This window comes from Solea solea, chromosome 20 (genome assembly GCF_958295425.1).
Source record: "Solea solea chromosome 20, fSolSol10.1, whole genome shotgun sequence".
NCBI classification, from domain to species: Eukaryota; Metazoa; Chordata; class Actinopteri; order Pleuronectiformes; family Soleidae; genus Solea; species Solea solea.
In genome coordinates, this window is record NC_081153.1 from 16,395,842 (window position 1) to 16,423,825 (window position 27,984).

Here is a 27,984-nt window from a genome sequence, read left to right on the forward strand (position 1 = left end):
TTTTAAAGACATATGTTTTAAAACAGCAATTGTAGAGAATAAATAAAGAAACATTATGTTTGTTTTTGTTTTTTTCTTACTTCCATAAGTACATTTATGTAATTAAAACCTCTATAAGTGTGTTCATTGTCTTGTAGACTGCAGGAATCATCTTTTTCTTTTCTTTTTTTTATACCCCTCCTAAATTTTAAAAAAGGAACATTTTAACATATTTACCCTTCGTCTGATTGAATACCAAATAAATTAAACATAAAAAAAAAGATAGAAAAAATTTCAGCCCTTCCTTCCCCTTTGTTAATCTGAAAAGTAGTGGCAGCAGAGAACCTTAACTCAGGACATTTTTAAGTCCTTTTTTTTTACCTCCATTTTTAAAACCAAGGTATGTACACCAAGAGGACATCAATTTCTCTTCCAGGTTAATTCCCCCATGTTTTTTTCTTTCTTCTTTAATTTACGTATAAATAATAAAACTAACTCTACATAACAATATTACCAATGGTAATCATACAGAATAGTATTTTCTTTTGCCTCTGAATGTAGACCGGCCTTCTGCTGACGCCATAGACCACAAATCACACTATACAGTAGAACCCTGTTCAGTAGAATAACATCAGTGATATGCTTTTTCTTAACATGTAGATCTTGTTGCCGACAATAGAGTATGTACATAGTATAAATGAATCCAGCTGTGGAATGATACAGTAGGGACTCGGGGAGCACTTCTGATACTGTAGGTTCTGACTCTGTAGACTGTAGCTGATATTACTGCTTTTCTCTTGTTGTTGGGTTGTTGTTTTTGAAGCGCATACACGTGACACTGCTTTTTGTGTTGCTCCTGTGCTATACGGTTGGTCAAACAACCAAAAAAAGGCTGGGACATCCCAAGTGGTTTTCCTTGATTGAACTCTTAGGTTTTCCTGGAGATAGAGAAGAGGAGAGAGAAAAAGAGAGAGAGAGAAAAGAGATCATAGGACATTTTAAAAAAAAAAAACAGATCACGTGAAACACAACACAAACATTTAACACTTTGGTAGTGGAGTGGTGTCTGCAATACACACTGCTTGCACTGATGCCTGGGGGGGGGGTCTCAGTAATCAACTAACGTCCATGCAACTCAAACAGCACCAGTTCTACGGCTGCAAGTGTGTGCACGTTCTTAGAAAATACTTCATATCCATTTTTGGCAGGCAAATCAATTCAGAACATGCATGGTAGGAATTCTGGCGGGGGGGAGTAAACCCTCCAAACGTTAGAAAGTAGTTGGGAATAATTTCATGTTTATTCTAATCATATTCAGAACCAGTAACCAAACTTCAGTTTGTCAGGAGTGTTTTTCAAATTATCCACCAGCTACACACTGGGCATCTGCAGGGACCACAATCAACTCGTAAGCTTTTTTTTGTTTGTTTTTTTAAAATAAATCTGAGCAGTGAATTTTAATCATAGGTCTCTTATGAAATCTACTGATTTGACTGAAAACCCCTTAACAAACAGCAATTAATGAAGAAGCAAATGTATGTTCGTAATTTAATAATAATTATAAGAAGAATATATAAGAATAATTTTATTGATTTCCAGAGGGAAATTCTTTTGTTACAAAGCTCCTGAATATGACTAAAAAAAGCAAACGAGAAGTATAAGAGTTGGCATAAAATATGAGTAAAATAAAATAAAAAATATACATTAAAAACTATATCACAATAAAGACGAGGATTGACCTGACATAAGGACACTGTATGTTAAGGGGTGATTAAAGTAAACTTAAATGTATGAATCTAGTCTTAAATGTATCCATTTATTACCATTGATTTATTCATTATCGTTGTTATTTTATGCTTCTTTTCAGCCTGAACATGATTTAAACCTTGTAAATATATTACATGGGAGTTTTTGATGAATATCAGAAGAAAACATGATAACTGAGTTGTTTCTACCTTTTAGACATGTTAATAACCTGCATATACCCTGTGCAAAAGACACATTTTCAATTTCTGGTTGTTTTCAAGGTGAATGTTTGTGTTATTTGATGATTTGAATATTTCCTGTGTTTATTTCTTATGCTTTTATTGATCCAGAATTCCTACAGAGGAGTGCAGTTCAGCAGCACGTGTCACAGGAACCAAACAGCTTTACCCAGAACCTTCTAGAATCAGGTTAGTGTCTCAGTTGGTACAACACACACACACACACGCACACACACATTTACTTATACGCACAAATAATATGCCTTCACATCTACTCAAAACAGTTGCGCAAATATAAATTCACAAAACTCTTGTGTCTGTCTCACACACAAACACACACAAAACCACACACACACACACACAGTCACTCATACAATAACCATATACAGGAGCAGTGTCAGTGTCACAAAAACCAAACAAAGTTCAGGCACAAAGTCACTTGGATTTGAGTCACAACCAAACAAAAAACCCTGCATCACCGGAAAACTACCACACCAACCAACTAAACAGAGGGAATATGTAAGAATGATAATCATGACAGACAACACAAAGCAACGCAATCAAAAACCAAACAGGTCTAATAAAAAAAGCAAAAACAGTATCCATTATTTGATGGACAACAGGTTGCTTTAGTTCTGAGCATAAAAGCTTCTTTTTTCTTTTTTTTCTTCTTACAAAAAGGCATGTCATGATAATCAGTTACTTACAAATGCTGAGGTAAAGTGACAGTTATTGATCAGTGTTTGTAAGGATTAAAAACCAGGACAAAATAATAAGAGGAAACTCACAAAGCACCAAACACAGTTCATGGTCGCCACAGTAACCCGCCATGCAGGTGAGCATGGTGAATCAAGGCAACGGCCCAAAATAAAAATTGCTAATGGCAACCATCACAGGCAATATCGCCACAGCAACCAACACAGGCCAATTAACTTACAACGCAGTGAGAAGGAAGGGGGGAGGTTTTAGTGGTTGCTTGGCAACCGTAGCCATAGCGACGCACGTCTCCACGATATATGTGTGGACGGGGACAGTCTTGAGAGTGATGTGATGGTTTGTTTTGTTTTGGGGTTTTTTCAGGAAAAATGGCATATGGCACAGCACAAAAACAATAAATGAAAAGTGAAACATAAAATTAATGACGGACAGTAGTTTGGGGCATTCAAGCCTGTGACAAAACACTGGTTAGACACATCAGATCCAAGTCAAAGGTTAATTCTCACTCAAACTGTCCCTACGTACTGAGCAAAAGAAAAGAAAAAAACAACACATGTATCTTTTAGTCCTTCTAAAGCATTTTAAACGAAGCATATTGCAGTAAAGTCAATGTACTGTAGGTTTACTGACTTCTCCAGTTCCACATGAAAGACAGCTGTTTATCTACTGATGCCCCAGTTACATCCACTCTGTCTGTCTAACCTCCAGGACACATTTCCTAGCTGTCTATCATTTCCTCCCAGACTCCTCCCTGTCAGTAATTATTTAACACGTACCTCATTCAGTAAGGCCTGTTGGCATCCTTGGGCCTTTTCAGCTGCACCTTCAGTCTCTTCATGCCGATCTGGAAGCCGTTCATGGCCTGGATTGCAGTCTGGGCACTGGACGGGTTGTCAAAGCTCACAAAACCTGAGCGATGAAAAAAAGAAGAAAATAATTCAATTAACCCAGCAGCAGCAACAGATGTACGTATATTTAACCCTTAGTGCTCACGCAGCACCCTTGGTGAATTGCACTGGGAATAACACGTCCTTATATGGACATCCTGGGGTGTCTACGTGTGTTTTCCATGTTGTTGTTCCATGCGTTGTTGAGTCAAAGTTATGATTCACGAATTTCACAAATTCAATCTGATTTTAAAAATATTTTAGTACTTTTTGCTCAGGGGTGTTTATTATAGTTGGTGAACATGTTCAAAATAATCACGTCATCAGATTGCCTACAGGTTGTGCTGAAAAAGAGGATGTACTTCACTCCATATTGCACATTCTTATAGCTTCTGTATCCATTTAAAAAAAATAATGTGTCCTCAGGGTTAATGGGAAAAACAAGCCTTTTATTAAACTGAACACACGTAGATTTAAGATTTCCTATGTGCAAACAAAGGCTTATTTTCCTCAAATGTGGTTCACAAATGTAATAAAATCTGCATTAATACCCTTACTACACTAATCCATTATTAAGATGCTGATTAAAGAGCACGATTGTTGCACGGTGACTGGTCACAATTAAAGGTCACTCCTTCTTTCGTGCAACGCGACGCCACAGACGTCACATGTCTGTCCGGCAACTTCACAAAGTCAATGAGGAGGAGTGTGCTAATATTCCACAGGCAATAATCAATAACCACAATAATCCAGTTCTCTGCAAGTCCAGTGCCCAGTAAAGTAGTTTCTTTAAGGTAAGTGGATGAATTATTGTAGTGAAGGAGTAGTTGCTCACTAAAATACACACTTGTGAACCAGATCTGATAGAAATAAGCCCTTTGTTTGGAAATAGGAAATCTTACATCTTACACAGGAAATTGCTCAAAAGTAAAAAAAATAAATAAATAACCATCACGGCCGTGACCATTTTCCATTGTGACTCACCAAAGCATTTGCTCTGGTTGGTGGCGCGGTCAACAAACACCTTTGCAGAGATGACGTTTCCGAAGGGCAGGAACATCTGCAGTATCTCAGAGTCAGTGAACTCCTGCGGCAGGTGGTAGATGAAGATGTTACAGCCTTCAGGCCCTGGACACGAGGGCAGGAGAGAGAGACAGAGGGAGAGAGCGAGACAAGGACACGGGAGACATGTGACAAGACAAGACAGCACGAGTCAGAGGACGAGGGGAATCGGCAGAGTTTGGCACATACCTGTGTACATAGTATGTGTATAAATTACACAATGAGCAACTGTGATTTATTTATATTCTGTGGAGATTATAGAGTGTGGGTCCATTAGAATATGTATATGAGAACCACACCTAGAAGTATATTCACGCCTTTAAAAAAAAAAAAAAAGACATTATAAAATGTTGATTAACATATACAATGGTAATACAGTATGTAAATATGGATAGATTAAAAAATGATATAAAACCGCTTGTTATACTCAGAGATTTGTTTTTTTTTACTTGAAAATGTGGTTGATAAGAACCAGAACTACAAAACCAAAACAGAGGAAAAGAATTAAGCACGACGTTAAATCAAATTAGATACAGCCAGGAGAGCAGTTTTGCCTCCTTCCCAGCCTTTATGTTAGGATAATTGTCTCCTGGGTCAAAATAAACACTCACCAAACAAACATGAGTCATCAGTCTCTCATCTAATCACAGCTGTACTGTACACTGTACGCGGTGAAACGTGCACGCTTACCTTCCCGCTGCTGCAGTTGCTGCGGCTGCTGCGGCTGCTGAGCCACCAGCGTGGGCTGGTGGGGGAACGGCTGTCCCACCAGGCTGTAGGCAGCCGGGTAGGCGGCTGACGGAGAGGAGGAACAGGTGAACACAGATCAGCGAGCGGTGAGCCACTGCCAGCTTATCACTTTACACTTAACACGACAACATCTGACAGAGCTGCTTTCCCCACCCACTGACGTGTTTGCATGTAGTTTGTAATGTAGTGACTCATTCTATACAGAGACACGCGTTATTCACATGTTGTTATATATGCGCATGTGTGCATGTTATGAAGATTTATCTGCTGTTTTCCGACACGAGGTCAAATTATATATGAAATTAAATCTGCTTCCTTTTCTGCCTCTGTTTGGTCTTTGTGAGCAGAAACAATGTCACACTATTTGAATGTTGAGTCCTTCAGGCTCTGTCAAGCAACACTATCAGACCTGACTGTGGGGAGCTGTGTATACAGCTTGTTGGGGCGACGGTAGCTCAGTGGTAGAGCGAGTTGTCTTTCAACTCGAAGGTTAGGGGTTTGATTCCCGGCTCCACTTGTCTACATGCCGATGTGTCCTTGGGCAAGACACTTAACCCTTAATGTTGCTCCTGGTGAAAATGCGCTGCACATGTATGAAAGTGTGTGTGAATGGGTGCATGGCAAAGCTGTCGTATAAAGCAGCTTTGAGTGGTCATCAAGACTAGAAAGGTGCCATATAAATATAGACCATTTACAGGTCTGAAGGCGGGGACAAGAGACATTTATCCCATAAACCTGCTTAACGACCGGGTTTTTTGAGCAGTAGAATTCACTCCTGAAACTTTTAATGTACATTTATTTGTGCATACTGTGTTATTTGCCAACTGATGTGCAGTCCTGTTGCCTAGCGCTTTTCTAGTCTTGATGACCACTCAAAGCGCGCTTTTCTATCCCTATCCCCTAAACGTCTTGCCCAAGGACACTAGCGGAGCCGGGAATCGAACCCACAACCTTCAAGTGGAAAGACAACCCGTTCTACCACTGAGCTACCGTCGCCCGTACTGTACGTACTTAACAGTACTACTCAAGTCTCTGAGCCTTGCACCTTAAAAACGGAGGAAGCTAAATGGAATGCAGCCATCGTTGATATGATTGTTAACACCTGTGCTTGTCCTTCTGTGATCTGTCCATTTAAAACAGGGCCATAGCAGCAGGAAGCCAGGTCGGTGGCAACACATTTTCATGTATTAAAGTCAGTTTACTTGACACTTTTTAACAGAACACCTCTGATATAATTAGTGTGGAGGCTGTGAGGCTCACCTGTGTAGTGCTGCATGCCTGTGTAGGCCTGTTGTAGAGGATCCAGGACAGGACTCTGAGCTGTGACACAGGAAATACATCGTCAACAACCGTTAAATCACACATACACACACACACACGCAGGTTTGTGCAGCTCTTCTTCTTTGCACACTGCATTGCCTTCCATTCATTTGCAGCCTGAACAACACATTAACCTAACCATAACCATGACCAGTTAATGCCTAACCAGAACCTCAATCTAACCACAGCTGCCAACTTATACAGTTACGCATAAATGGGGTTCTGCCTCATTAGGACCAGGTTTTTTGCCTCCATGAGGACTACTAGTCCTGACAAGGTCAGTGTTTATGCCAGAAGAGGTCCTAAATAGGTAAGAAATACAAGGGGACACACACACACACACTCCTTAATCCTGTTATTTGGAGCACATCAGCACGCTCCAAATAATATTCAGTGCTTTCGTTTCATATAATTTCCTCTCAATCACACCCTCGCTGTTCAACATCACAACGGGAAGCCTGCGAGTCTGTGGAGGAATATTTGTTTGTTTTTTTGTTTATTTTGATATTTGATACTTTAGGATGTGATAACTGTACTTTGGTAGGCATGAATTCCGTTAGTGTAGAGAGCTTCGGTTGCTGATTGGCCGTTGGGCGGAGCTGGCACAGAGGGGTAGCTGTTCAACGCAATGGGCGGAGGCAGAGCGGGAACAGGCGTGGCTGCCATGGAGGGTGGAGTGCTGGTACCTGCAAATCAGTTTAGCGAAAAATGTTGTTTAAATTTCCACTTCTATAACAATTGAATTTGTTTATGATTGAACGGTTAAGTAGAAACTTGTGATGACTTTTGACTTTTGAAACTTTTCATTATATTGGCCATGACTCTCAACTGTGATCCACACTTAACACTGATATTACACTGTAGACAGCAAGGATCGGAAATTAAAAAACAAATCAGGAAAGACTTTTGTTGCACTCCTAAAGGTTGACTGATAAATCATCCAAGCAGATATTTGTTTATACACAGGATACAAAAGAGCAGCTCCGCACACTGTTGAGCCTTTATTGCTTTGTTAAATTAAGACCATTATTTGGCAGCACAACAGTGTGTGGACCTCCTCTTTGTTTTATTCTGTAGCTCTGGTTGCTCCTGTATGCTTTGACTGGATGTGCACAGAGACAGTTCCTATTCGTAACATTGGTTGAAAAGTAAGGAAACATTCAGATGTTTGAGATACTTTAAGTCAAATGTAAAGCACCGTCACCACGTTTGTTTATGCGTTTATGTAAATGAAAACAGACCAACATCAAGACTGAAAAACAGCTTCAAACATCAGCTGGGATTAAATCAAAATGATCAAACTGCATGCAGGATACATGGCACTCTAACTCAACAGCCATCTCACCTATTCCGTACACTGCAAACGTGGGTTTTTAAGAAAGAAAAAAAGGGCATTGTTTTTTAGAAAATTGTACTAGCATCCCTCATTGCTCCACAGGCACAGATGTGTGCCGTCCACTGCTCCTTGCGCCTGGTTTCAGTGTCCACTACAGGTGTGTAATAAGGATGGTTTGAATGTAGAAGTAAAACTCTCTGTTGCTGATTGATGTGTGCACAAATAAGAAACGCTAAGCTATGAATTCTTAAAAATCAGACCACACATTTGAAGTACACTTTTCTTACGTGTCAGAATGTCTTTAATTGAGAAAAACACAACTTTCAGTTTTGTTTTTGGTCTGTTTTTTTCTACATGTAAGGAACATTACCCAATTACACAAATAATAATGTCAAATTTTAAATCAGTTTTAGGATATTTGGCTTATTTCTAGTCGGGCTGTTCCTTTTAAAAATACAAGCTAACATGGCGAACACCATTGCAGTCTGAAGGGAAAAAACCCCACATAATATGTTTGTTATTTTGTCCTCTTGGTCCACCTCTCCTTGTGTAACTGTCCTCATATTTCAGGTGGAAATCTAATCAAGGCCGGCTGGAGCCAGACATCTCTGCCTCTCATTACCTGAGGAGGGGGTGATGGATGCAATCGGCGTGGCAATGATGCTGCTGGGGTTGAGGGCAGCGAGCTGCTGCATCTGAACCGCCGCCACCGTGGCAACAGGAGAGAGGTAGGCCGACTGTGCCACCAGGGCCTGCTGCTGCATCAGCTGGAGGACAGAGAGCGAGCGAGAGAGAAAGGATGTGATTGAAAGGAGACAAAAGGGTTTTCTGAGTTTGTTTTTGTGAGTGTGCGCCATAAGTGCATGTTTTCTTGAATCTAATCTCGGGGTGGAGCAAAAATGACTCAACATCGGACATTTAGTAAGTGATTTCTGTGGATTAAAAGCACAGGCAGACACACTCTGTCCCCAAATTTCATTATTAATGAGCCTGAATAAAAACAAAAACAAAACAAAACAAAGGTTTTATATAACTGCAGTGATTCCAGACAGAGCTCAATTAGAAGTCACTTTAAATTTGAAGGCCACGTCTCTTTATGCTGCTACATAACACAGCGTGACCGTCCTCGGTGACCTTCTCTGTTTGTGCAAACGAGTGCGGACGCTTCACGGTATTTATAATCAAGTCAAGGTAATGATCTGTCTTCAGATCGTGTAGCACGTTCCAGCTCGAAACTGTGAAGGTAAAAAAGAACTGACTACACTGTACGCCATTTATCATTTTTAGATTTTAGCTCAAGTTTAAGTAAGGGACAGCGATTTTGTGCACACGTGCAAAGTGAAAATGCTGTCAGGCCTCTGTAAGCATCACAAACTGTTAATGAGCCAAATCTAAAACCATTTGCACTAAATGGTCAATTAGCAAAGACAAGATCAGTATTGTCATCTAGTTTGACATTAACATTCGTGTGTTTGCAAAAATATCACAGTGAATTATAAAAAGCTAAAGGGTGTTTACTTTATGACATAATTGATGGCACTCGAAATAACGTCAGAGAGAGAAGAAAGAAAAGAGAGCAGAGAGGAAAGACAGGAGGCACGCATAGAAACAAACTAAAAAGAAACCAAAATGTTATTTATATGTGTGTGTGTGTGTGTGTGTGTGCGTTCCTCACAGCCTGTGTGTAGGCATTGTATGCCCCGAGGTGCAGGGTCATGGGACTGATGACGCCCAGCTGAGAGGCCACCTGCTGCATCCGCCTGAGCCCTCGCTCCTTCTCCGTATCTGCAAACTTTACCACCAGACTGGATGAGGCGCCCTGTGGAGGCAACGTGGAACATTTTCAAATCATCACCAAAAAAAAGAACAACACATCACCACTTAGTGTGAGGATAACATGGGTAATGATGCATGTGTTGTCCTGGTAATGTAGAATGTCCAAGAGGCAGATTATTTTTATCGTAATTGCCTCCAACAATGTTTGCTCCTGACGATCTTCTCTTCATTAGTTTTTCACAACCAGACAAAAATAAAGCTGAAATTACATCAGAATGTAAATATATCATTTCCACATCAAGCACTTTTTTTTTTCCTTATCAGATTGTATGATGAGGAGATTAAGCATCTCCATCCAAAAAAACAAACAAACAAATAACAGAAGGACTCGAATGGATCTACAAAGTTCCTAAATTTCCTAAATGCAACAAACTATAGTTTATTTATATACAAATATAAAACTTATTACATGATGCACTCTCTATTTCATGGGTCAAAAAGGTTTTGGAGCTCTGGATAAAATATAAGTGGAGAGGGGTCAAAAATGGCTCTTGTGATTCTCGAGGGAGAATATGGGAATAGGGAATATTTTATGTTTTACACGTGTCCTCACTAAGACTGCTCTACTAAATGTGTTTGTGTGTGTGTGTCCAGGTATTACTGATGTTGTGGGGACCTAAACCTGTTTACACAGTCACATTATGGGGACTTGTCTTCCTTGTGGGGACAAAAAAAATCCCCATAATGTAAATTATTACATTTTAAGGTGAAGATATGTTTTAAGGTAAGGTTGAGATTAAGGTTATAGTCAGGATTAGGATTAGGCCAGTAGTAATTGTGGTTAAGGGTTAGAGTAAATCTCCAGGAAATGAATGTAAATCAATGCAATGTCCCCTCAAGTCATGAATGTCGAACATGTGTGAGTGTGTGTGTGGAGGTGGGGGACAAAAATGAGAAGCAGTGACTATAAGATGAGTCACAATGTTGAGTGACTAAATGCCTGGATTTGGAGCAGCTGCGTGTGTCTATATTTGAATTCATGTGTAACCACATGTCTGTGTAGTTGGTGTATGTGCACGTGTGCGTCTATCCTTGTGTGTGTGTGTGTTTGTGTAGTGGGGACTCACAGGTAAAGTACGACTCCCATGCAGAGTGTTGATGGCCGCCTGGGCCTCTGCATTGCTGTGGAACTTTACGAATGCACACCCTACATAAAATGACACACCATTAAAACATGGCCTCACACAATCACACACAAACACATGCACACACACACACACACACACACACACACACACACACACACACACACACACACAATCTGAAAAAAATGACTTTGCTTTAAAAATACATTAGGAGCCGTCTTACATCTAGCGCTTCATCAGTTATTGAGGCATCATTAAACATGGTCCACAAAACATTCATTGCTTCATCAATCACAGCCCGTAAACCTCCAAACGCATCATTAGCCATGACCCATAAAACCTATTGCACCATTAGTCATGCCTCACACAGCGCACGCAGAAAAAACTAGCATCTGTGTTTGAACTGTCGCCGGATTTTGATTTACATGGCAAATATTATTAGCAGTGTTGTCAGTGACAATAATAATTTGCATTCACATGGCGGTGGCGTGTTGCAGGTCTGACTCTCAAAGACACAAATACACACAAGTGTCCGAGTCACATTTAAACTCATCAGGCAAACTCCCACTTACAATCTTTAGAGAAGTTGAAAAGCTTGAGACACAGGTGTTTTAGGAAATATATTGGGCTAGTGAAGCTTGTAAATGTGAATTTAGTGCTTTGAAATTGATTGGGTTTTGGCAGTTGAATGACTCTGTGTAAATCAATTAAGATGATGAGTTAAATTTTATTGCATCCATTTAAAGTGAAACACATCGCTAACAGGACGTTTAGCATACATACTGTATACTACACATAATCAGAGGATGAGGCTGTTTTGGATGTACAACCTTTCACTATATGAAATATTTGAAAGGCTTGTACAAAAATGTACAATTTATATAATGAGTAATGTTGTTGTCCTGATTTGGGGCCAAATTATTTTACTCATCGTGCTTTTATCCCGTGTCGTGCTTCACTTTTAATACTGATACCGATACTGATATCACAAACTCAAGTATCTACCAATACTAGCTCAATACAGGGTTTGTGAAGCTGTTAACAGTCACTTCAAACACACAATTCTCCAACTGTGTAATAAATATCGTTCTCCCAAGAAAGGAGAAATAAAATTCCCAAACATGACTCAGCTAAAATGCTTTTGCTGATTTTTATTTCCAATCCAGCGATTTTGACCAGTATCAGACCGATACAGGTGCTGTAATCATGCTTAATCTGTGTTTAAAAAGGCTGTTGTGTTGCTGTATGTTGTATTAAAGCTTAGTTTATTTGGTATTTCTCTGTTACCTTTGCTGGTGCCGTCAGGCCCGCGGAGCACCGTGCACTCCTCTATGCTGCCGAACGGCTCGAACATCTTTCTCACATCGGTGTCCGTCTGCTGTTTTCCCAGCATGCCCACAAACAGCTTCCTGTCTTCTAAGGGGAAGGAGATTAACCAAGAATGGAAGAGAGAGAGAACAGGACGATGTGAATGACATTAAAAAAGGGCAGTGATGATTTATTGGGGGGGGGAGTGCCATGTCACCGTCATAGTACATGCAAGAATAATAAAGCAGCAACAGTGTGACATGCAGTTACAGGGCAGGGTGGATGTCAGCCTGTCATACTTTACAGCACCACCAGAGTGCAGTAACATGAACATGTCGACAAAACACTGGCAGCATCTGGCGCTGACTCAAATGTTTGTCACCCTGTGTGTTGTCAGCGGAGCTGCGCCGTCTGTCCACGTCTGTGACGTATCAGAGCAGCGTCTCCGGCGTGTTTGAACCCACTCACTATCAATGTGCACATGTTACCACTACATGTACAGCAGACCTCTCAGAGGAAAAACACACACACACACACACACACAGAGAAGGCAGTGAGTGTATGGAAATCTGCCACAGTGATCATGTTGTTGTCTGACTTACATCATGCAAATGCAGGAGAAGGTAGTGGCTGTGGCTGTGTTAAACACTCAAAGATCTGAGTCTGTTCGCCCAGTAACACGTTGACTTTTGGGATCAGGCAGCACAGTAATTCAGCCTTCATTCATTTTGTTATTTACACCTGCTCTTTTTCTATTGTGACATGTCAAAAATGTCCCTTTTCCATGTCCTCTAACACAAATTAGAACAAAGACAAAAACCTTGCATGTGTGGAGTAGCTTTTTTCACATTCCCAATGAATTCTTAGACCTTACTTAAGGTGACTAAACCTACCAACGTGAGTCTAATAATGTTCAAACTCATGATGAATCATTATGTTGGTGTTGTGGCAGAAGACTGTGAAACCCTTGTAGCCATTTAAGCGAGATGCTTCGTAGATCTTGAGATTGTGAGATTGTTGTCATATTTTCAGATCTAAAACTGACTCTTGAAATTGTAGTTTTAGATTAGCATTGATTTGTTGGAGGGGTGTGTGGTTTTTGTAAGTCAATATGTTGTTTTTATTGCAGGGGATGTTCCTCAACTGATATTCAATTTGAGTCGCTCAAAAGGGCCTGAAAGTAGCTAAAAACAAAATGAACACACAGTACAACAGACACCATACAACAAGTTGTGTGAGTAAGTTAACATTCACAGTGGTTGCTGCGGTTCTGTTTGAGTTGGTGTTGTGTGTCTGAGTGGTGGACACGTGTCTCTTACCCCCTCTGCTCTCACTGTCAGCTGGCTTCACTTGGATCGGACGGTTCATCTGGAAAGACAAGAGGCGACATGGCACATTAAGTTTAAATACAGGGTGTATATGTAGTTGTTATGCCCCTCCCCCCCTGTCCAAAAAAAGCAATTTAAATCGTTGGCAGCGGTTTGCATTTTATAGAAATGTGGCTATTATTTTATTTTTTTAAATGGCATCTATTATTGCTGTAATGTGACAAAGTAGTGACACGTATGCATGATTGTGCCTTCAGCATGATGTGCTTCATCCTCTACCATTTTTTTCTGCCTACTACCCTACTCCGGCAAAACCACACCTGACACTGATATTTGGGATATTACATTCACAGTGTCATACAGTCTCTTTCTCTCGTTCTCTCTCCACCTCTTCTCTCTCTAATACTGCTGCCTACCGCTCCTTCTGCCCCCTATCAGACAAAACACACCCATTCGGGATTGGGGAAGTGATAAGATTAAGAACACTCGCCGGCTAATCTGGATTACAGAAGCATGCAGCATCAGAGTGGTGAGAGATTCAGAGAGGCAGAAACAGGGTCTAGAAATACACACACACACACACAAATATACATTTATATATAAGAAATAATAAAAGAATGACAAAGAAAAAGAATTCATCAAAAGACAAGCTGTTGAAATCCCCCCCCCTCCCTTCTCCCCCTCACTTCTTCACATTCATCCTCCTATTTACTCAGAGCACAGCCCTTATATTAAAATGTGCGCCTCAGCCTTTAAAATGTAAAGAGCACGAAGAAACAGTGAAAAGAGGCATTGAATGGAATCAAGAAAAGAATGAAGAAAAGAGGGAAAAAAAGGGAGAAGGGTGGGATTGAGAGGGATTGAGGAGGAAAGGAGCATATGGAGGAAAGGATGGAGGTGGGGGGATGTGTGTGTGTGTGTGTGTGTGTGAGGGAGCGGGTGGAGGAGGTAGGTGAGGTGAGGTGAGACAGCAGCAGAGTGACACTCTGTTAACTGTGGCTTAATGAAGGTCTTAATTATGGAGCCGGTGACATTTCAGCCAGTCACTGTTCCTGTGTCAGTGATTGATCTGCTGTGATTGGTCACCAGGAGACACTATTGATCGAGGGGGTGGGGGGAGCGGTCGCGCTCCGCTCCGACAGGGACGGGACCACATTCACAAACACTGCCGTCTCTGCGCCCGCGACCTCGCTGAAGCGGCAGATGAAATATCCCCCACGCCCCCCCCACCCACCAACACCTGCTGCGGTGGCCTCCTGTGTCGCCTCACTCAGAGCGGCCAATTGATTGCACCAATTAACAGGGTGATAGAGGAGACGCAGGGGCAAAGTCTCAAAACCATATTCCAATCACTCAAGCAAATGGGGGGCCTGATCATGCAATTACCGAACACTCATTTTTAGTTGAAATGATACTTTTAAGTTCTGCCCTTGCATCAAATTAGATGTAAATTATTATCGGCCCTGAGAGAGCGTTGACATCCTAAAATGAATGCACTGTCAGGTCTTAACAAATTTCACCTGTTATTGTAATCATTGCTTCTTTTTTGTCCCCGCTTTCACCTCTCATGCTATTTGTATACACAAGACATCAATCACAGTATTAATCACCACTAAACAATACTATACATTTATTCAAAACATCTGCTAATGAAATTAGATTGAGGACATGCAGACATCCAATACCGGGTCTTTTTAATGCACTCTCTATGTTTTATGGCCCTTTCAGTAGAGATAAATAATAACTATCGGCCTGTGATTACTATTTAACATTTACATCCTGCTTTCTCAGCTTTTTATTCACTATATTTAAAAGAAGTGTTCCTCGTTTCGTAAATACATGTGTTCTAAGGATGGAAAGAACAGACAATAATTGTAAAATAAGTATATAAGGATACTAATAATAAACTAAATAATACATTTTAATTTAATATTCGTCGACCTCTACATGTGGTCATACACAACAAAGGATCTAATCTAATATTTTAAACACCTTTCCATGCAGGGTTTTTATAGATAATGTAGTACAAACACATGAAAGCTACATTTACTCGGTAGAACATCTTTAGAAAACACTGAGAACAGGACCTTGGTGTCCTTGGTGGCTGCGTGTGTACATGCAACAAAGTCTGCAGATCTACAATAAAACCTCACTCAGTTGTTGCCGCTCTAACACAAAGATAAAGGATAATTTATTGGGAAATATCTAGCGCTTTGAGGCAGTGGTTTCATATGACATCCTGCGCCAATCCCATGTTTGAATGACGCCTGTAAAAAAAAACCCATGGCCCCTATTTCAGAGCAGGAAGACAAACGGTGAAGGCCGTGGTGGCGGTGATAAGGAGAGGAGCAGCAGATGGCTCAGGAGATGGGAATTAGAATATACAAGAGGGAAAACAGTGCGAAGTGGAGGCATCAAGGCTGTGCCACTTCACATCAGCACGGCAACCGGACCCACTGCTCTGACGAAAGACCACGCTCGTATGGCCATCGTCATGACAACCCCGCTGATGAGAACCCCACATCAGGAAAACAAGGATGCTCTGAACGCTGTGCAGAGGAGACGGGGCTGCAAAACAAATGAGGAGGACAAAGAGTGCTTCTAGGTCGAGAGATAGAAGGATTAGACGTTTGAGGGAGGGAGGGGGGCAAGGAGGTGAAAAAAAGAAAGAAAAAAGAAAGACACCCAAGAAAAAAAAGGGGGATGATGGAGGGAGCGTTCGCGCCTGTTGAATGTTGGCGCTGCCTGAAGAGCAGATGCAGAAGCAGGGAGGAAAATATCTCCCTCCTAAGCCTAAACCACTAACAAACACTTTACAGTAATTTGCTCTCTCCCCTCCTCCTCCTGTTGCTCTCCTCCCTCCCCTTTCTCTTTCGGGCTTGTTTACAAAAACAGTCGCACACTGTGAACAGACAACGCACAGGCACAACCTGCCTGATCAACAGCCCATTTTATCACTGTGTCTCTGCTGTTTGATTTCCTCCTCTCCCTCTGTGATCCATCTCTGAACACACAGCACAGATATTATAAAAAAAGCGCCACCTTTAGACTAAACACACATCCGTTATAACCACAGACACACACACACACACACGCTCTCTCTCTCTCTCTCTTTGCTCCTGTCGGTCACAGCAACACATCCACACATACTTAATCTTTTCTCTCCGTGATGCCACAGGGGATTTTGCAAGGATTATGAGATATTAAATCCATAGATTATCCAATCAAATCACAGCTCGACCCCTTCACCATAATGCATCACCCCCCCACCCCCCACCCCCCAGTGCCATCAACGTCCATATACACTGAGAGGAAGTCACTCCAGTGTAAATGCATTTTCTTACAGCAACAGAACGTGCCATTTAAAGTGAGTCAAGCATATTGATGACAGAATATTTTTTCTCCCCTTTTGGTTACAACCTGTAGAGTTAATGATAATCTCTGTGCTCTCAGCTCAACACAACCAGCGATGTCAGGTCTCTATAGCAGCGTGCTGCTGTGTGAGGTTGACACATTTCTTGTCGTGTGTGTTTTCCACTCCCAATTTCCATCCATTTCTCGTGTCTGCCCTGAAAAGCGGGCGACGCTGAATGGCAAATTTATCAGCAGAGACCATCTCTCCTGCTCTTTCAACAACGTTTACAGCAGAGAGAGTTGGAGGTCTGTGTGTGTGTGTGTGTGTGTGTGTGTATTTAATGGAGGGGGGGGCACAAAGACAATCTACCATCTTTGCCTCCCCTCTGCTCCATCACACAGCGCTGGTCATTGCATCGTGCCGGTCGCCAAGCAACCTGGCATCCCTCATCCCAGCCGTCTCCAGGCAACGAGACCTGCGACCGTAATCAACCTGCCACCTCCCGCCTCCCCCTACCCACCGCTCCCCCCCTCTCTCCGCCCTGTTCTGCTCCTCTCCATTCTCTGTTGCTTTCGCTTCTCGCTTCTCCATCACAAATGCACTTACGCTGGGACACACTTGTGAATTCACCTGGGGGGGAAAAGAAGAAGCACAGGTGGAAATTGGTATATTCACAGGCCAAAAAAAGATAAAAAAGAGAGAGAGAGAGAGAGAGAGAGATATGAACAGAACTGTACGATTGTGAGTCGAAACAATAGCGGAGACGGGGACGAAAGAAAGCAGAGATGCATTTATACGGAATGTTCGTGTTGCCACACGTGGATGCACACACAGATGCGCACACACATGGGTGGGTAAGCACACAAAGCAGAGAGAAACTCTACCGTCTCCTGAAAGCAGACAGTTACTGAATCAATCAAACACAAACAGACTGACAGCACATGGCTTGTACAGTTCAATAATATTTAATCAATGATCCTGTCTTTAGTGTCAAAGCTGCTTCCCAATATTGTCTCCCACTAAAACACTGTTCAATAGTCTGTCCAGCATCAGGACCAACCTGACATTTAGCTTCTTCTTCTTTCTTTATTTTCAGACAGCAACAACAGGCATCCCTCAAAGTGGAGAAACGGAATATCAAAGAGTAGATTTCTTACAACAGTGGAGTCAACTCTCAATTGTTTTGTTTCTTCTGGCTCTTAAATATTCATGTCAAGTGTTGTTTGACTCGACTCAGTGGAGCAGAGGGGAAAAAGAACTGAATCACGGACATCGCTCAGCGTGTGTGAGTGTGTGTGTGTGTGTGTGTGTCCAGATTGTCCCACTTTTGATTCCACTCATTTTATTTGTGTTTCACACACTTTGACCACTGCAGTGCAGTGTATGCATGCTTACGCCATGACTTGCAACAGAGTTCGAGGAGCATGATGAGTTTTGTGGCATCCTCTTTCCACTTTGTGTGCATTCGCCTACCATATGCAAGGTACACACACACACACACACACACATACACAAACACACCAACCCCCAAAACACTCAATTTCTCAGAGACAGATGTCTGTATTTAAGCTGATAAACACGCTGCATCAATGCACCTCCAACCCCCTTCACCCTCACCACCACCCACTGTTCATTATGTCAAACTTTCATTCATCTCTTCCTGCCCTCCCCCACCCTCAATCATAGTCCCACCCCTCCTTCATTTATCCAATTTCTCTCACATTCACACCCATTTACCACGTCTGTAAATCTAATCTGCATTCATCATTACAGTCCCCCCAGAGTGACGTACGAAGAACAGGCCCTTTTTTTTTGTCGTCAGTCAGTGCGGCCGGTCCTGCATCGTCCCGATTGTGTGTTGATATGCATGAATTATGCAAATGAATCAATGCCAGATACATTCATCAAGTGAGCACATACGCCGTGAGGCGCACTAATTGCTATCATCCTCATCATCGCTGCAACTGAGTGACGGCGACATACAGGCGGTATATTATATGTAGAAGCCCTGATTTATTTTCAGGTACATAACAGAACATGTTCACTGTGGCCCCGTAAGAAAATCTGAGCTTCTACTTTGTGTTATCCGCATATTTTTTGGCTTGTTACATGTGAAATAATTTTTTTTTTGACCTACTTATCAGTGTTTCATATTAAAAAGGGACAAGGATTGAATAAATCTACACTCCAAAAGAAGACTATAAACCACCCTGGAACTGATCATAAGCCCCCATGTGTCAGCTGAATGTTTACTCAGACATTAAAGGCACAAATTACAACATTCTGGCAACTTCCCATCTCATATCCTGCATAAAAAGCCCTGGCTATATTTAGCATATGCATTATTTCAGACTATTGATAAAAACCGCTCTGCTCCGCCTGGGTCCTTATGGCTGAGCAAATGTCAAGCTTAGTCAGATGTTCCACTCACAGAGGGATCTTTCCTCTTATATAGGCAGCTTAAACACAGAAGGCCTCGCGGCACAGATTTCACTCTCTCTCTCTGACACACACACACACACACACACACATGCTCGCTCTCTCTCTCACTGAGAGCAGATAGTGAATAAATAAACCACAGGAGGAGCTCATGATAAACCCAACAACTTCCATCCATCCATGCATCTGTACGTCCATGTCCGTGGATGTGGACTCGCCACAAAAAAAACACATGCACGCAAAAGCAAACAGACAGTTAGGCTGTGCACACACACACACACACACGCACACAAAAGCACACACTCGTCATTAAACCCTGTTAGTGTGAACACCTGCCCTCCCTTCCCCCGCTGCAAATGCAAATACACACCAAACATACACACACACACACACACACACAGATATAGGTCTATCTCACTTGGGCACAGTCACATTATTAAATAGTTATTGCATATAAAATATTAACAGTGAGGCATTGTTGCAAATATTAATTCAAGTATAAGTGAGTGTTGATGAGGAGCAATTTATTGTGTTTCTGTTCATGCTAATGTGAGTTGTAGCACAGCAACTTATTGACTGAGTAAAGAAAACCTTTATATTTTAGGTGGTAAAATGTTTGTATTTTACAAGTGTGATTTTTATAGTGACAGTTTGTCACATAGGGCTATATATTATGTTCTAATACAAAGCTGTTAGCTTAGCATTAGATAGAGCTAACAAACAATGGAGCTAACAGCTTAGCTTCATAGGGGTATGGGCTTGTTGTGGTGGAGGAAGGCTTTTTTCTTCCTGTTTATGCTCTTTATGCTAAGCTAACTTCATATCTGTCGTCCAGACACAAGCGTGGAGTCAATTCTCTCATTAAAAAAATCTGAGCAATAAGCATTTAACCACAAATGTCAAATCTCCATTATTGTTCTTAGCATTTGGTCTGTAAAATGTCAGTTTCACTTGTCCTTGACATCTTAAAATGTCTTTCTTTGTCTGAGCGACGGTGCAAGACCAGAATATATCAATTTATCATCATACAATCCTCAGAAAATCATACAAAAAGAGTGAGTTTTAGCAATCGGCTCTTTTTCTTTCTTTTTCTGAAAAATAACGACAGATTCTTTTCTCCTTTTTTGTGAATACGGCTCGACTGACCCTCAACGAGAAGCTGCATCATGACTCAAACATTCAGCTCATTCAACAAAGTTATTGTGTTAAAGAGTCACATCAGCTGACCGTGTAGAGCTGGACAACACAACCTGAGACAGCACAGATATAAAGAGAAAACAGAGAGTGGAGATGACGGAGCTAGATGTCTTCGCAGAGCAGAATGAGAATAGAACTCACTACATGAATGTTTTTTTTTCTCTTCACAACCCCCTATTTTCACACATCCTCTCAGAAACTGTTTAACTGTTCCTGCCTTGTTTCTCTCCTTTTTTTTTCAAACGCATAATTCTCTCACTTTCTTTCCTCGCGTTCAGCTTTTGACACCGTGTCTCCTCCTCCTCTCTCTCACCTGAAGTTACATATAAGACCAGGTGCCCCTCTGATACAACCATCTGTTCCCTCCTGCCTCACTTCTTTTCTCTCTCCCTTTATCTTACGCTTTTCTTTCTTCTTTTCCTTTGTTCTAGTGAAATACGGAGGAGAAAGAAAGTCTGACTGTTATTTCCCAGAAAGGAGAATTGCTTTTAAAAAAAAAAAGGAAAAGAAAAGGAAAAAAAAGCTGAGTGCTGAGTGTTAATGACATCCTTCAGCTTTCGATACATTCAGGTGTGCTTTCATTTTAGCTTTCTCCTCTCACTCATATAATTGCTTTCATGTTATTTCTTTTGTATCACCCCGGCCATGAGATGCCAAAGTTAATTATTCTTTGGCAGTGCAGGTGCAATTAGATGACAATTACCCCACAGCTGGTAGCAGGGGTGGGAAGCAGCTCTTGTCCGTGTGGGCGTGTATGGAGCTAATAAGATGTTTTTTGTCTTTTTTTTCCTTTTTTTTTTCCTCCATGTGTCAGCGGAGGGGGAGGGCGAACGAAGGAGGGTTTAGCTTGTTCCACACAGCTTAGAAGCTTAGAGGTAAGAGGTTGTGAGTGAGGAGGAGAGCCGCTGGTGTAGAGACACAGGGGGGGAAATGGCTTTAGCCGTGGGGCATTGGGATCCTGCTGATCCCCTACGAGAGGTCAAGAAGGTCACGCTACTGTCACGCTAACAATAGGATTTCATTTGTTGCCACCCTCATACCAGTCTGTCCTTTCAAACTGCCTCTGCACCCCGTAGTGTCCCCCTCCCTGCAATTACAACACTGTGCTCTGCTGCTGCTGAAATGATTCATCAATTGACAGAAAATTTCCGAAATCAGTGATGTCAGAAAAAAAAAGAAAAACACTGATTTTCACTGGTTAAATCAATTACCGAATGTGATAATCAACGATTTGTTTTTCAATTAGCTGTCCGTCTATATTATTTATAAAATACAGATCACAGTTTGTCTCTGTGACAGTGCTGAGACAAAGAAAACCAACAGATCGGCACGCTGAAAAAGCTGTAGGCAGAAAGTGATTTGCCATTTTGTTTGAAAAATGATGGTTCACACTATCTAACTGTAGATTTACAAGAGCTGGATTTGTGTTATAACTTTTCAAGTCAAGCGTCAGTTAAATATTTACAGGTACTGCTTTAGAACAAAATGGAGAATTGTGACATAAGATACCATCAAATATTAACTACTATACCAGAATGCAAGGGTGATAACATCCTCTTAACATCCTCTCTCGTGTATTGCAGTTTTAATTGGCATAGAACATGGAACATTCAAATCATAAGCTTTAAATGTAATTGCTAATTGTGTTGTTTCAATTTGTAAATTTCAATTTAAAAAGCGATTCATTGTTCAGCCCTAATTCAAACCATTAATCCGTGATGAAAAATCATTTTCTGTCAATCCACTATTTGATTTAAAAGCAATTATTACATAAAACAAATCCGCTCCAACTACTCAAATGTGAATATTTGTTGGCTTTGTTTAGTCTTTCATGATATTACTGTTTTGTAAGACAGAAAGTACAGAGAGCAATCTGACCATATCGTCGGCCAATTAATTGATTATCCAAGAAAAACCCCCACACACAACTTGACAATGAATCAATATAGTAAATGATAGTTATTTGCAGCCTGAGGTTTTCCTTTGTCACCACACGTGTTTCCTCACTCTTCCCTTAAAAACTACAGCCATACGCTGTCATTCCAAAAGAAGAATGGCAAAAAAAGAAAAGAAGTGAATCACAATGAATGTAGATTTCAACAGAAATAACCAAAAGGAAACAGGGTCAACGGCTTGTTAGTAAAAAGAGGAAGCAGCAGCAAGTCTGGGAGCGCACTCTGTCTCAGTAATTCCTTGCCTTGTCGCCTTGTCGCTCATACACTCAGTTATTATGGAGACGTGGCTGTCATGTCATATTTAGCTCTGGAAATGTCATTTGGCAGCACACCTGCTGCCTGGCTATGCTAATAAAGCTAGGTTTAACTTTGATTAGAATTCAGAGGGAGAAAGAAAGAGAGGTGGGGGGGAGACGCAGAGAGAGAGAGAGAGAGCGAGAGAAACATCAGAGAGAATTGAACTGGCAAAGCCAATCCAGAAGCGAACCTCATAGCTGTCTCTTTCAACCTGTGACATGTAGCGAGATGACTCATGCCTCAGCCGGATGGATGTGTCTGGATGCATCACATATGAAACATAAGAGGGAGAGCAGCCTCTGACCTTTATTGGAGCACTGGAGCTAAAGGGGGAAGTTGGCCTGGCATGTCAAACTTGGTTAATTTTCCTTTTTGCCCACGTGTGCTTGGGTTCAGATAGTCGGGAATGACAGTAATTCTGTTTCTTCTTGCACGATTTTGAGGATTTACAACCAGAAATGCACAGATGTCACCACCAACAAGGCTGCGACTGGAGGATTTCAGCTGTCAATCATACATATGTGCCAAGCTCTATCTTCTATTCTCCTCTAATTGGGAACATGATTTCCAAATGTAATGCTGTATTGAAGAAAACCTGACACTAGAGCTCGAGAAAATTGTTTACTGACGTTATAAATAAAGTTGGTCTTTTTGACATAGACGTCCATTCAAAGGGAGTTCTTTTTCCTGCCAGGGAAGTCGCCCCTTGGTGGCTATTCAGTACATCCTTATTTCCTGATTGGCCTCGCCGAGCAATGTTGTGGACTTGGAAACGGACGACAAAGGTACTCACCCCTGGTAGTGTCTTCTGCTCATGCAGTGCATTCTGGGCTTTGAGGGCGGACTCGCGTGCACAGTATGTCAGGAAGGCACATCCTGCAAACACAAAATATAAAGGACGAAGGTTAGCAAACATCAGCATGTGTTTTCTATCGTGGAAGTGCACAGAAAGACCCCAGGTGCCCGCTTGCCTTCTGACAAGGTACATTTTAAATGACTGTTTGTCCCATTGCACTCATTCTCACATCAAAGTGTGCAATAAAAAATGGCATTTGTGTTGTAATATGTAAATGAGTCCAGCCACTGTAATGTTCCTATGTTTTTCTATATTATTATTTTTATTATTATTATGTGGAGGTGCCCTTTTCCCTCTTGAGCCCCTGTCCACTGAAATGTCTCTGCACACTACTGATGTTTCAGGTCAGCTTCATATTCCACATACACTGCAAAAAACAACAAAAAAAACAACACAAAATGTTGTTGTGGTTATTCATCATGCCATTGCTTCGATAAGCTCATGTAATGTCACAATATTTATTCCACTCCACATGTGCCTACAGTTTTCACCCAGATCTCGTACTGATGATGGGAGAGAGAGAGAGAGAGAGCGGGACTGCTGTGTTAAGTGTTCTCCGGCACATCCTGAAGATTCTTAATGGAGATAAGTTAAGGCCTGGACACTGTGGTGCACAATGCATGTGTGAAAATGAACCATGCTTTCACAGCTGAATGAATCCTGCATTGTCATCATGGAATATGACTGAAAAAAACATGCTCATTCAGTATATTTAGGTCGTCAGCTGAGCTCGTTTTTTTTTTTTTTTCCTCACATATTGTTGTTAAAACTTAGACCTGAGCAACTGAAACAACCGCAGATCATAATAACACTGCCCCCACAGGCACAAAGAAAAAAATAGTATGTGACTTTTATTTTTGTTTGTTTGTTTTTGGCTGGGCAGCGTATATTCTCAGTGTTGGCACTGTCATGTTATTTTAATTCAAACTCAGTTGAATGTTTGCCCTGAAGCCCTGCAGGCAGAGACATCACTGTGCTGTTATAAATATGATCTGATATACATGCTGTGCTTTGGATTTATTTAACAGTGTCTTTTTCAGACCATGATGGGTCTAATAATGGCCATCATTATCGTATGTCTTTAAATCTACATTTAAAAAGATGACAATGGCCAACTTTATTTTGTTCTCTGGGATTATTAAATCATAATACCTGGAGACAACTCAGACACAGGCAGTCTGAATTACTATTTAATATCATGCTGTTTAGGCAAAATGTATGCAGTTGCACATAATAGAGAAAGGCTTTCATTAACCTTTAGGGCTTCCACAAATCATGAATATGTAAATGTATGCAGAATAGGTGTTGTAGGTGTTAGAGGACTGGTACCACCTGGACCCATACGTCTCCCACATGACTGATGGTTTATGTGGATTTATAAAGGCCTTTTGTTTCCTCTGCTCACATTTGCATTAGAAATGACAGCTAGGGTCATTGTTTAGCGTGGATCACTTTAGCAACTTAACCCCAAACCTGATCACATGTATCATGTAAAAAAACCCACCTATGGACAGATACCTTTCTGGTAATTATTCTTTTCCCAAACGTAGAGTACTAACATAAACACTTATCAACCTGTGACATGTAGCGAGATGACTCAAACACTTATCAATGTATTCTTCCGTGTGATCAAGTTGTTCGATTTTTGTGAGGAAACAATAAAAAGGTCAATAGTATTGTACAGTATGTGCTGCAGGAGTAGACATAAACTGTGCGGACAAATTGTGCAGACTCAATTGTTTCTGGGTTTTTTTTTTTTTTAACAGTGCTCAACACAATTCTTCTGTTTTCACACGTCCATTGTTGTAATGCACAGAGTTAGTCTCTTGTGCACAGAGGAGAAGGTTCAGCGCTGAGCTGGCTCGCGGCAAAAAAAACCAAAACCTTTTCATGTCTATAGTCAGAACACTACACTACAACGATTACTTGAACTGCAGCTTATAAAGTGTGAGAATATAGTGGAAAACATACAACAACACTGCACTTTTATACTACATGTGCTCAAATCTATGAAAGAGCAAAGGAAATTGCCTTTTACAAATACGAGTGTTGGCCCAATTCTGATATTATGTTTGATTTTGACTTTTAAAATGAATAAAATTATGTTGATTCAGCTTGAAAACACTTGTTGTTAACCCACATCATTAGTTTTTTTTCCCTTAAACAAAGTCTGGCTGACCGATTTGTGAAGATATAAACATTTTTATCCTCACAGATATGCTTAAAGAGGCCCCAGAGGTGCTAAATGAAAAAGAGCCTGATAATCACAGGGAAAAATATGTCACAACGTATGACTATAAGTATTGTTGTCACCACTACATTGCCATGAAAGAATTCACACCACATATTTGCCCCAGACTTCGCTCCAGGACTAAATCTGGGTCCTTACCTTTGTGCATCCCTGTATATTTGTCCTTTATCACCGTCAACTCATAGATCTTTCCAAACTGCTCGAAGATGGGCTTCAGGTCCTTCTCCTCCAGATTGCGGGGTATCTGCCCGATGAAGAGCTTGATTGCGTCAGGCTCCTTCATTGAGAAGTCTGGGGAGGAAGAATAACACACACAAACACACAGAGGGAGAGAGAGAGGGAGAGAGAGAGAGAGAGAGGGAGGGAGAGAGCGGAGGCGGTCAGGAGGAGCAGACAGGAGCCTGCAGGCTTAAATTCACACTGCACAGGAGGTGCAAACAGGAGGCTGGAGATGGAGGTGCAGATGGGAACATTCAGTGACACTGGGAAGCTGAAATATTAGTTTCTACTCCCTCAGAGAGACACCAGGCTTAAATCTCTCACAGATCGACGAGTAAAGAACACACGTCACAATATAAAATGGATGTAAGAATCAAAATTAACCATCTGCCATGAATTCACTGCATACTGTGACAGACATGTTTCAGGATGAAGTAAAGCAGTCAGCCATACCATAATAGTTGTTGTTTTTGTACATCTATATATATATATATATATATATATATACATTATAAGACAGTTGTTAAAGGAAACGCATTTAGTGGTTGGTTACTTATCAGTATCACACACGCACTAATTAAGAATTACCTCATTTGTTTTAGTTGAGTTAGGTGAAGTTCAGGATACAAACAAGTGATTGTTTAATGAAGCCTTCAATGTTATATGTAGGAAATAATAATAATAATTATTAAAAGAATATAACAGTGGACATGTTGATGAGCAACTGTGCAAAGCAGTTCTACATGATCAGACAGGACGTTGTGAGGGAGAACTGGGTTTATAAGCACAGCAGTGATTTTTTATGACACTACTTCAAACAGCTCATTTGCATTCAATGCTAAATTAGGGCAGATAAATCTAATAACTTCCATATTCTTGGGCTGAGATTAAATATTCCCATTGAATATTCATGAGTCATACATACACACAGCTAAGTTATGACCTATTCTCTTTGTCAGCGTGGAGAGGTTGAAACAATTCAGGTCACATCATTGTAAATAATAGTACACACCTTCGTAGTGAGTGTGCACACTGGAAAACACACACACACACACACACACACACACACACACTGGCATGATGATGTGTGCGTGTGTGCGTGTGTGTGTGTCAGCACAGCTGGAACCTGCGTGCGCTCTCTTTGTCATCAGCAACAACAATGACCCCGACACGATTTCACAACATTTGAGCAGAAAACCCCTGAAGAAACAAAGAGTCAAACGAACGAATAGTCGAATAAAAGCAGTGCTCAAACCTGTGGTGCTGTTTATGGCAGAGAATCGGTGGAATCAGTGGACGCCTTTCTTCTTCTCCTTCCCTCCTCCTCTTCTTTACTTATGAAACGTGTCTTCCTCAGTTCATCTGGCAGAGAGAGCGTGTGTTTAAATCCCGTCACAAGTTGGGCTCGTTTTCTCCGGTGACAGCACTACTAACATCCAGACACGGTCCTTTATTCGGCATGAGCGTGTTTTTCTTGGTCTGCTTGTTTTTCCCCGTCTCGCTGCTCTTCCCCGAGGTTTCTGGCTTCTTTTTTCCCCCAAAATATACAAATCTGATATTTACACAAAATCATACAAAAAATAAACAGTGGTCTCGGTGGTTGGAGAGAAAGAGTGAGGAGACGGGTTGATATTTCGGCTTCTTTCAGGAGACCGTGGGGAATAATTGTAAGCAGTCTGGTTGGTTGTCCTCTCCCTCTCCTCTCCTGTGTGTGTGTGTGTGTGTGTGTGTGTGACTCTGTACTCCTTTGACGTCGTAAGCCGGTGTCTCCCTCCCTGTCCATCTCAGCTCCATCCCTCCTCCCTCTGGGCTGCACGAGCCC

At 41.3% G+C, this 27,984-nt stretch overlaps 1 protein-coding gene across 4 annotated transcripts; it reads right to left on the minus strand.

The window, feature by feature from the left end:
- celf3a (cugbp, Elav-like family member 3a) lies at positions 1 to 27,963 on the minus strand. 4 transcript variants are annotated; one of them, XM_058618441.1, is made up of 15 exons: positions 27,418 to 27,963; positions 26,082 to 26,234; positions 23,630 to 23,712; positions 13,585 to 13,633; positions 12,245 to 12,370; positions 10,940 to 11,019; positions 9,712 to 9,855; positions 8,659 to 8,803; positions 8,046 to 8,057; positions 7,237 to 7,386; positions 6,641 to 6,700; positions 5,321 to 5,425; positions 4,553 to 4,696; positions 3,458 to 3,590; positions 1 to 917 (listed from the first exon to the last, which is right to left on the minus strand). In XM_058618441.1, the coding sequence occupies exons 2-14, from the start codon at positions 26,224 to 26,226 to the stop codon at positions 3,463 to 3,465; spliced, it is 1,371 nt and encodes a 456-aa protein (XP_058474424.1). In that variant the 5' UTR covers positions 26,227 to 26,234; positions 27,418 to 27,963; the 3' UTR covers positions 1 to 917; positions 3,458 to 3,462. The 4 variants fall into 4 exon arrangements, with proteins under 4 accessions (XP_058474424.1, XP_058474423.1, XP_058474426.1 ...); XM_058618440.1 differs by having other exon boundaries at positions 2 to 917; positions 12,245 to 12,373; positions 27,418 to 27,960; XM_058618443.1 differs by lacking the exon at positions 8,046 to 8,057 and having other exon boundaries at positions 3 to 917; positions 27,418 to 27,955.
- Positions 27,964 to 27,984: the final 21 nt, after the last annotated feature.

Bases quoted from the DNA above. Each gene is read 5' to 3' on its own strand.
- celf3a (XM_058618440.1), bottom strand. From the start codon at position 26,226: ATGAAGGAGCCTGACGCAATCAAGCTCTTCATCGGGCAGATACCCCGC. The intron at 8,804-9,711 runs GTGAGGAACGCA...TCTGTCCTCCAG, and splicing joins ACAATGCCTACACACAGGCT to CTGATGCAGCAGCAGGCCCT. The intron at 3,591-4,552 runs GTGAGTCACAAT...TTCATCGCTCAG, and splicing joins CAACCAGAGCAAATGCTTTG to GTTTTGTGAGCTTTGACAAC.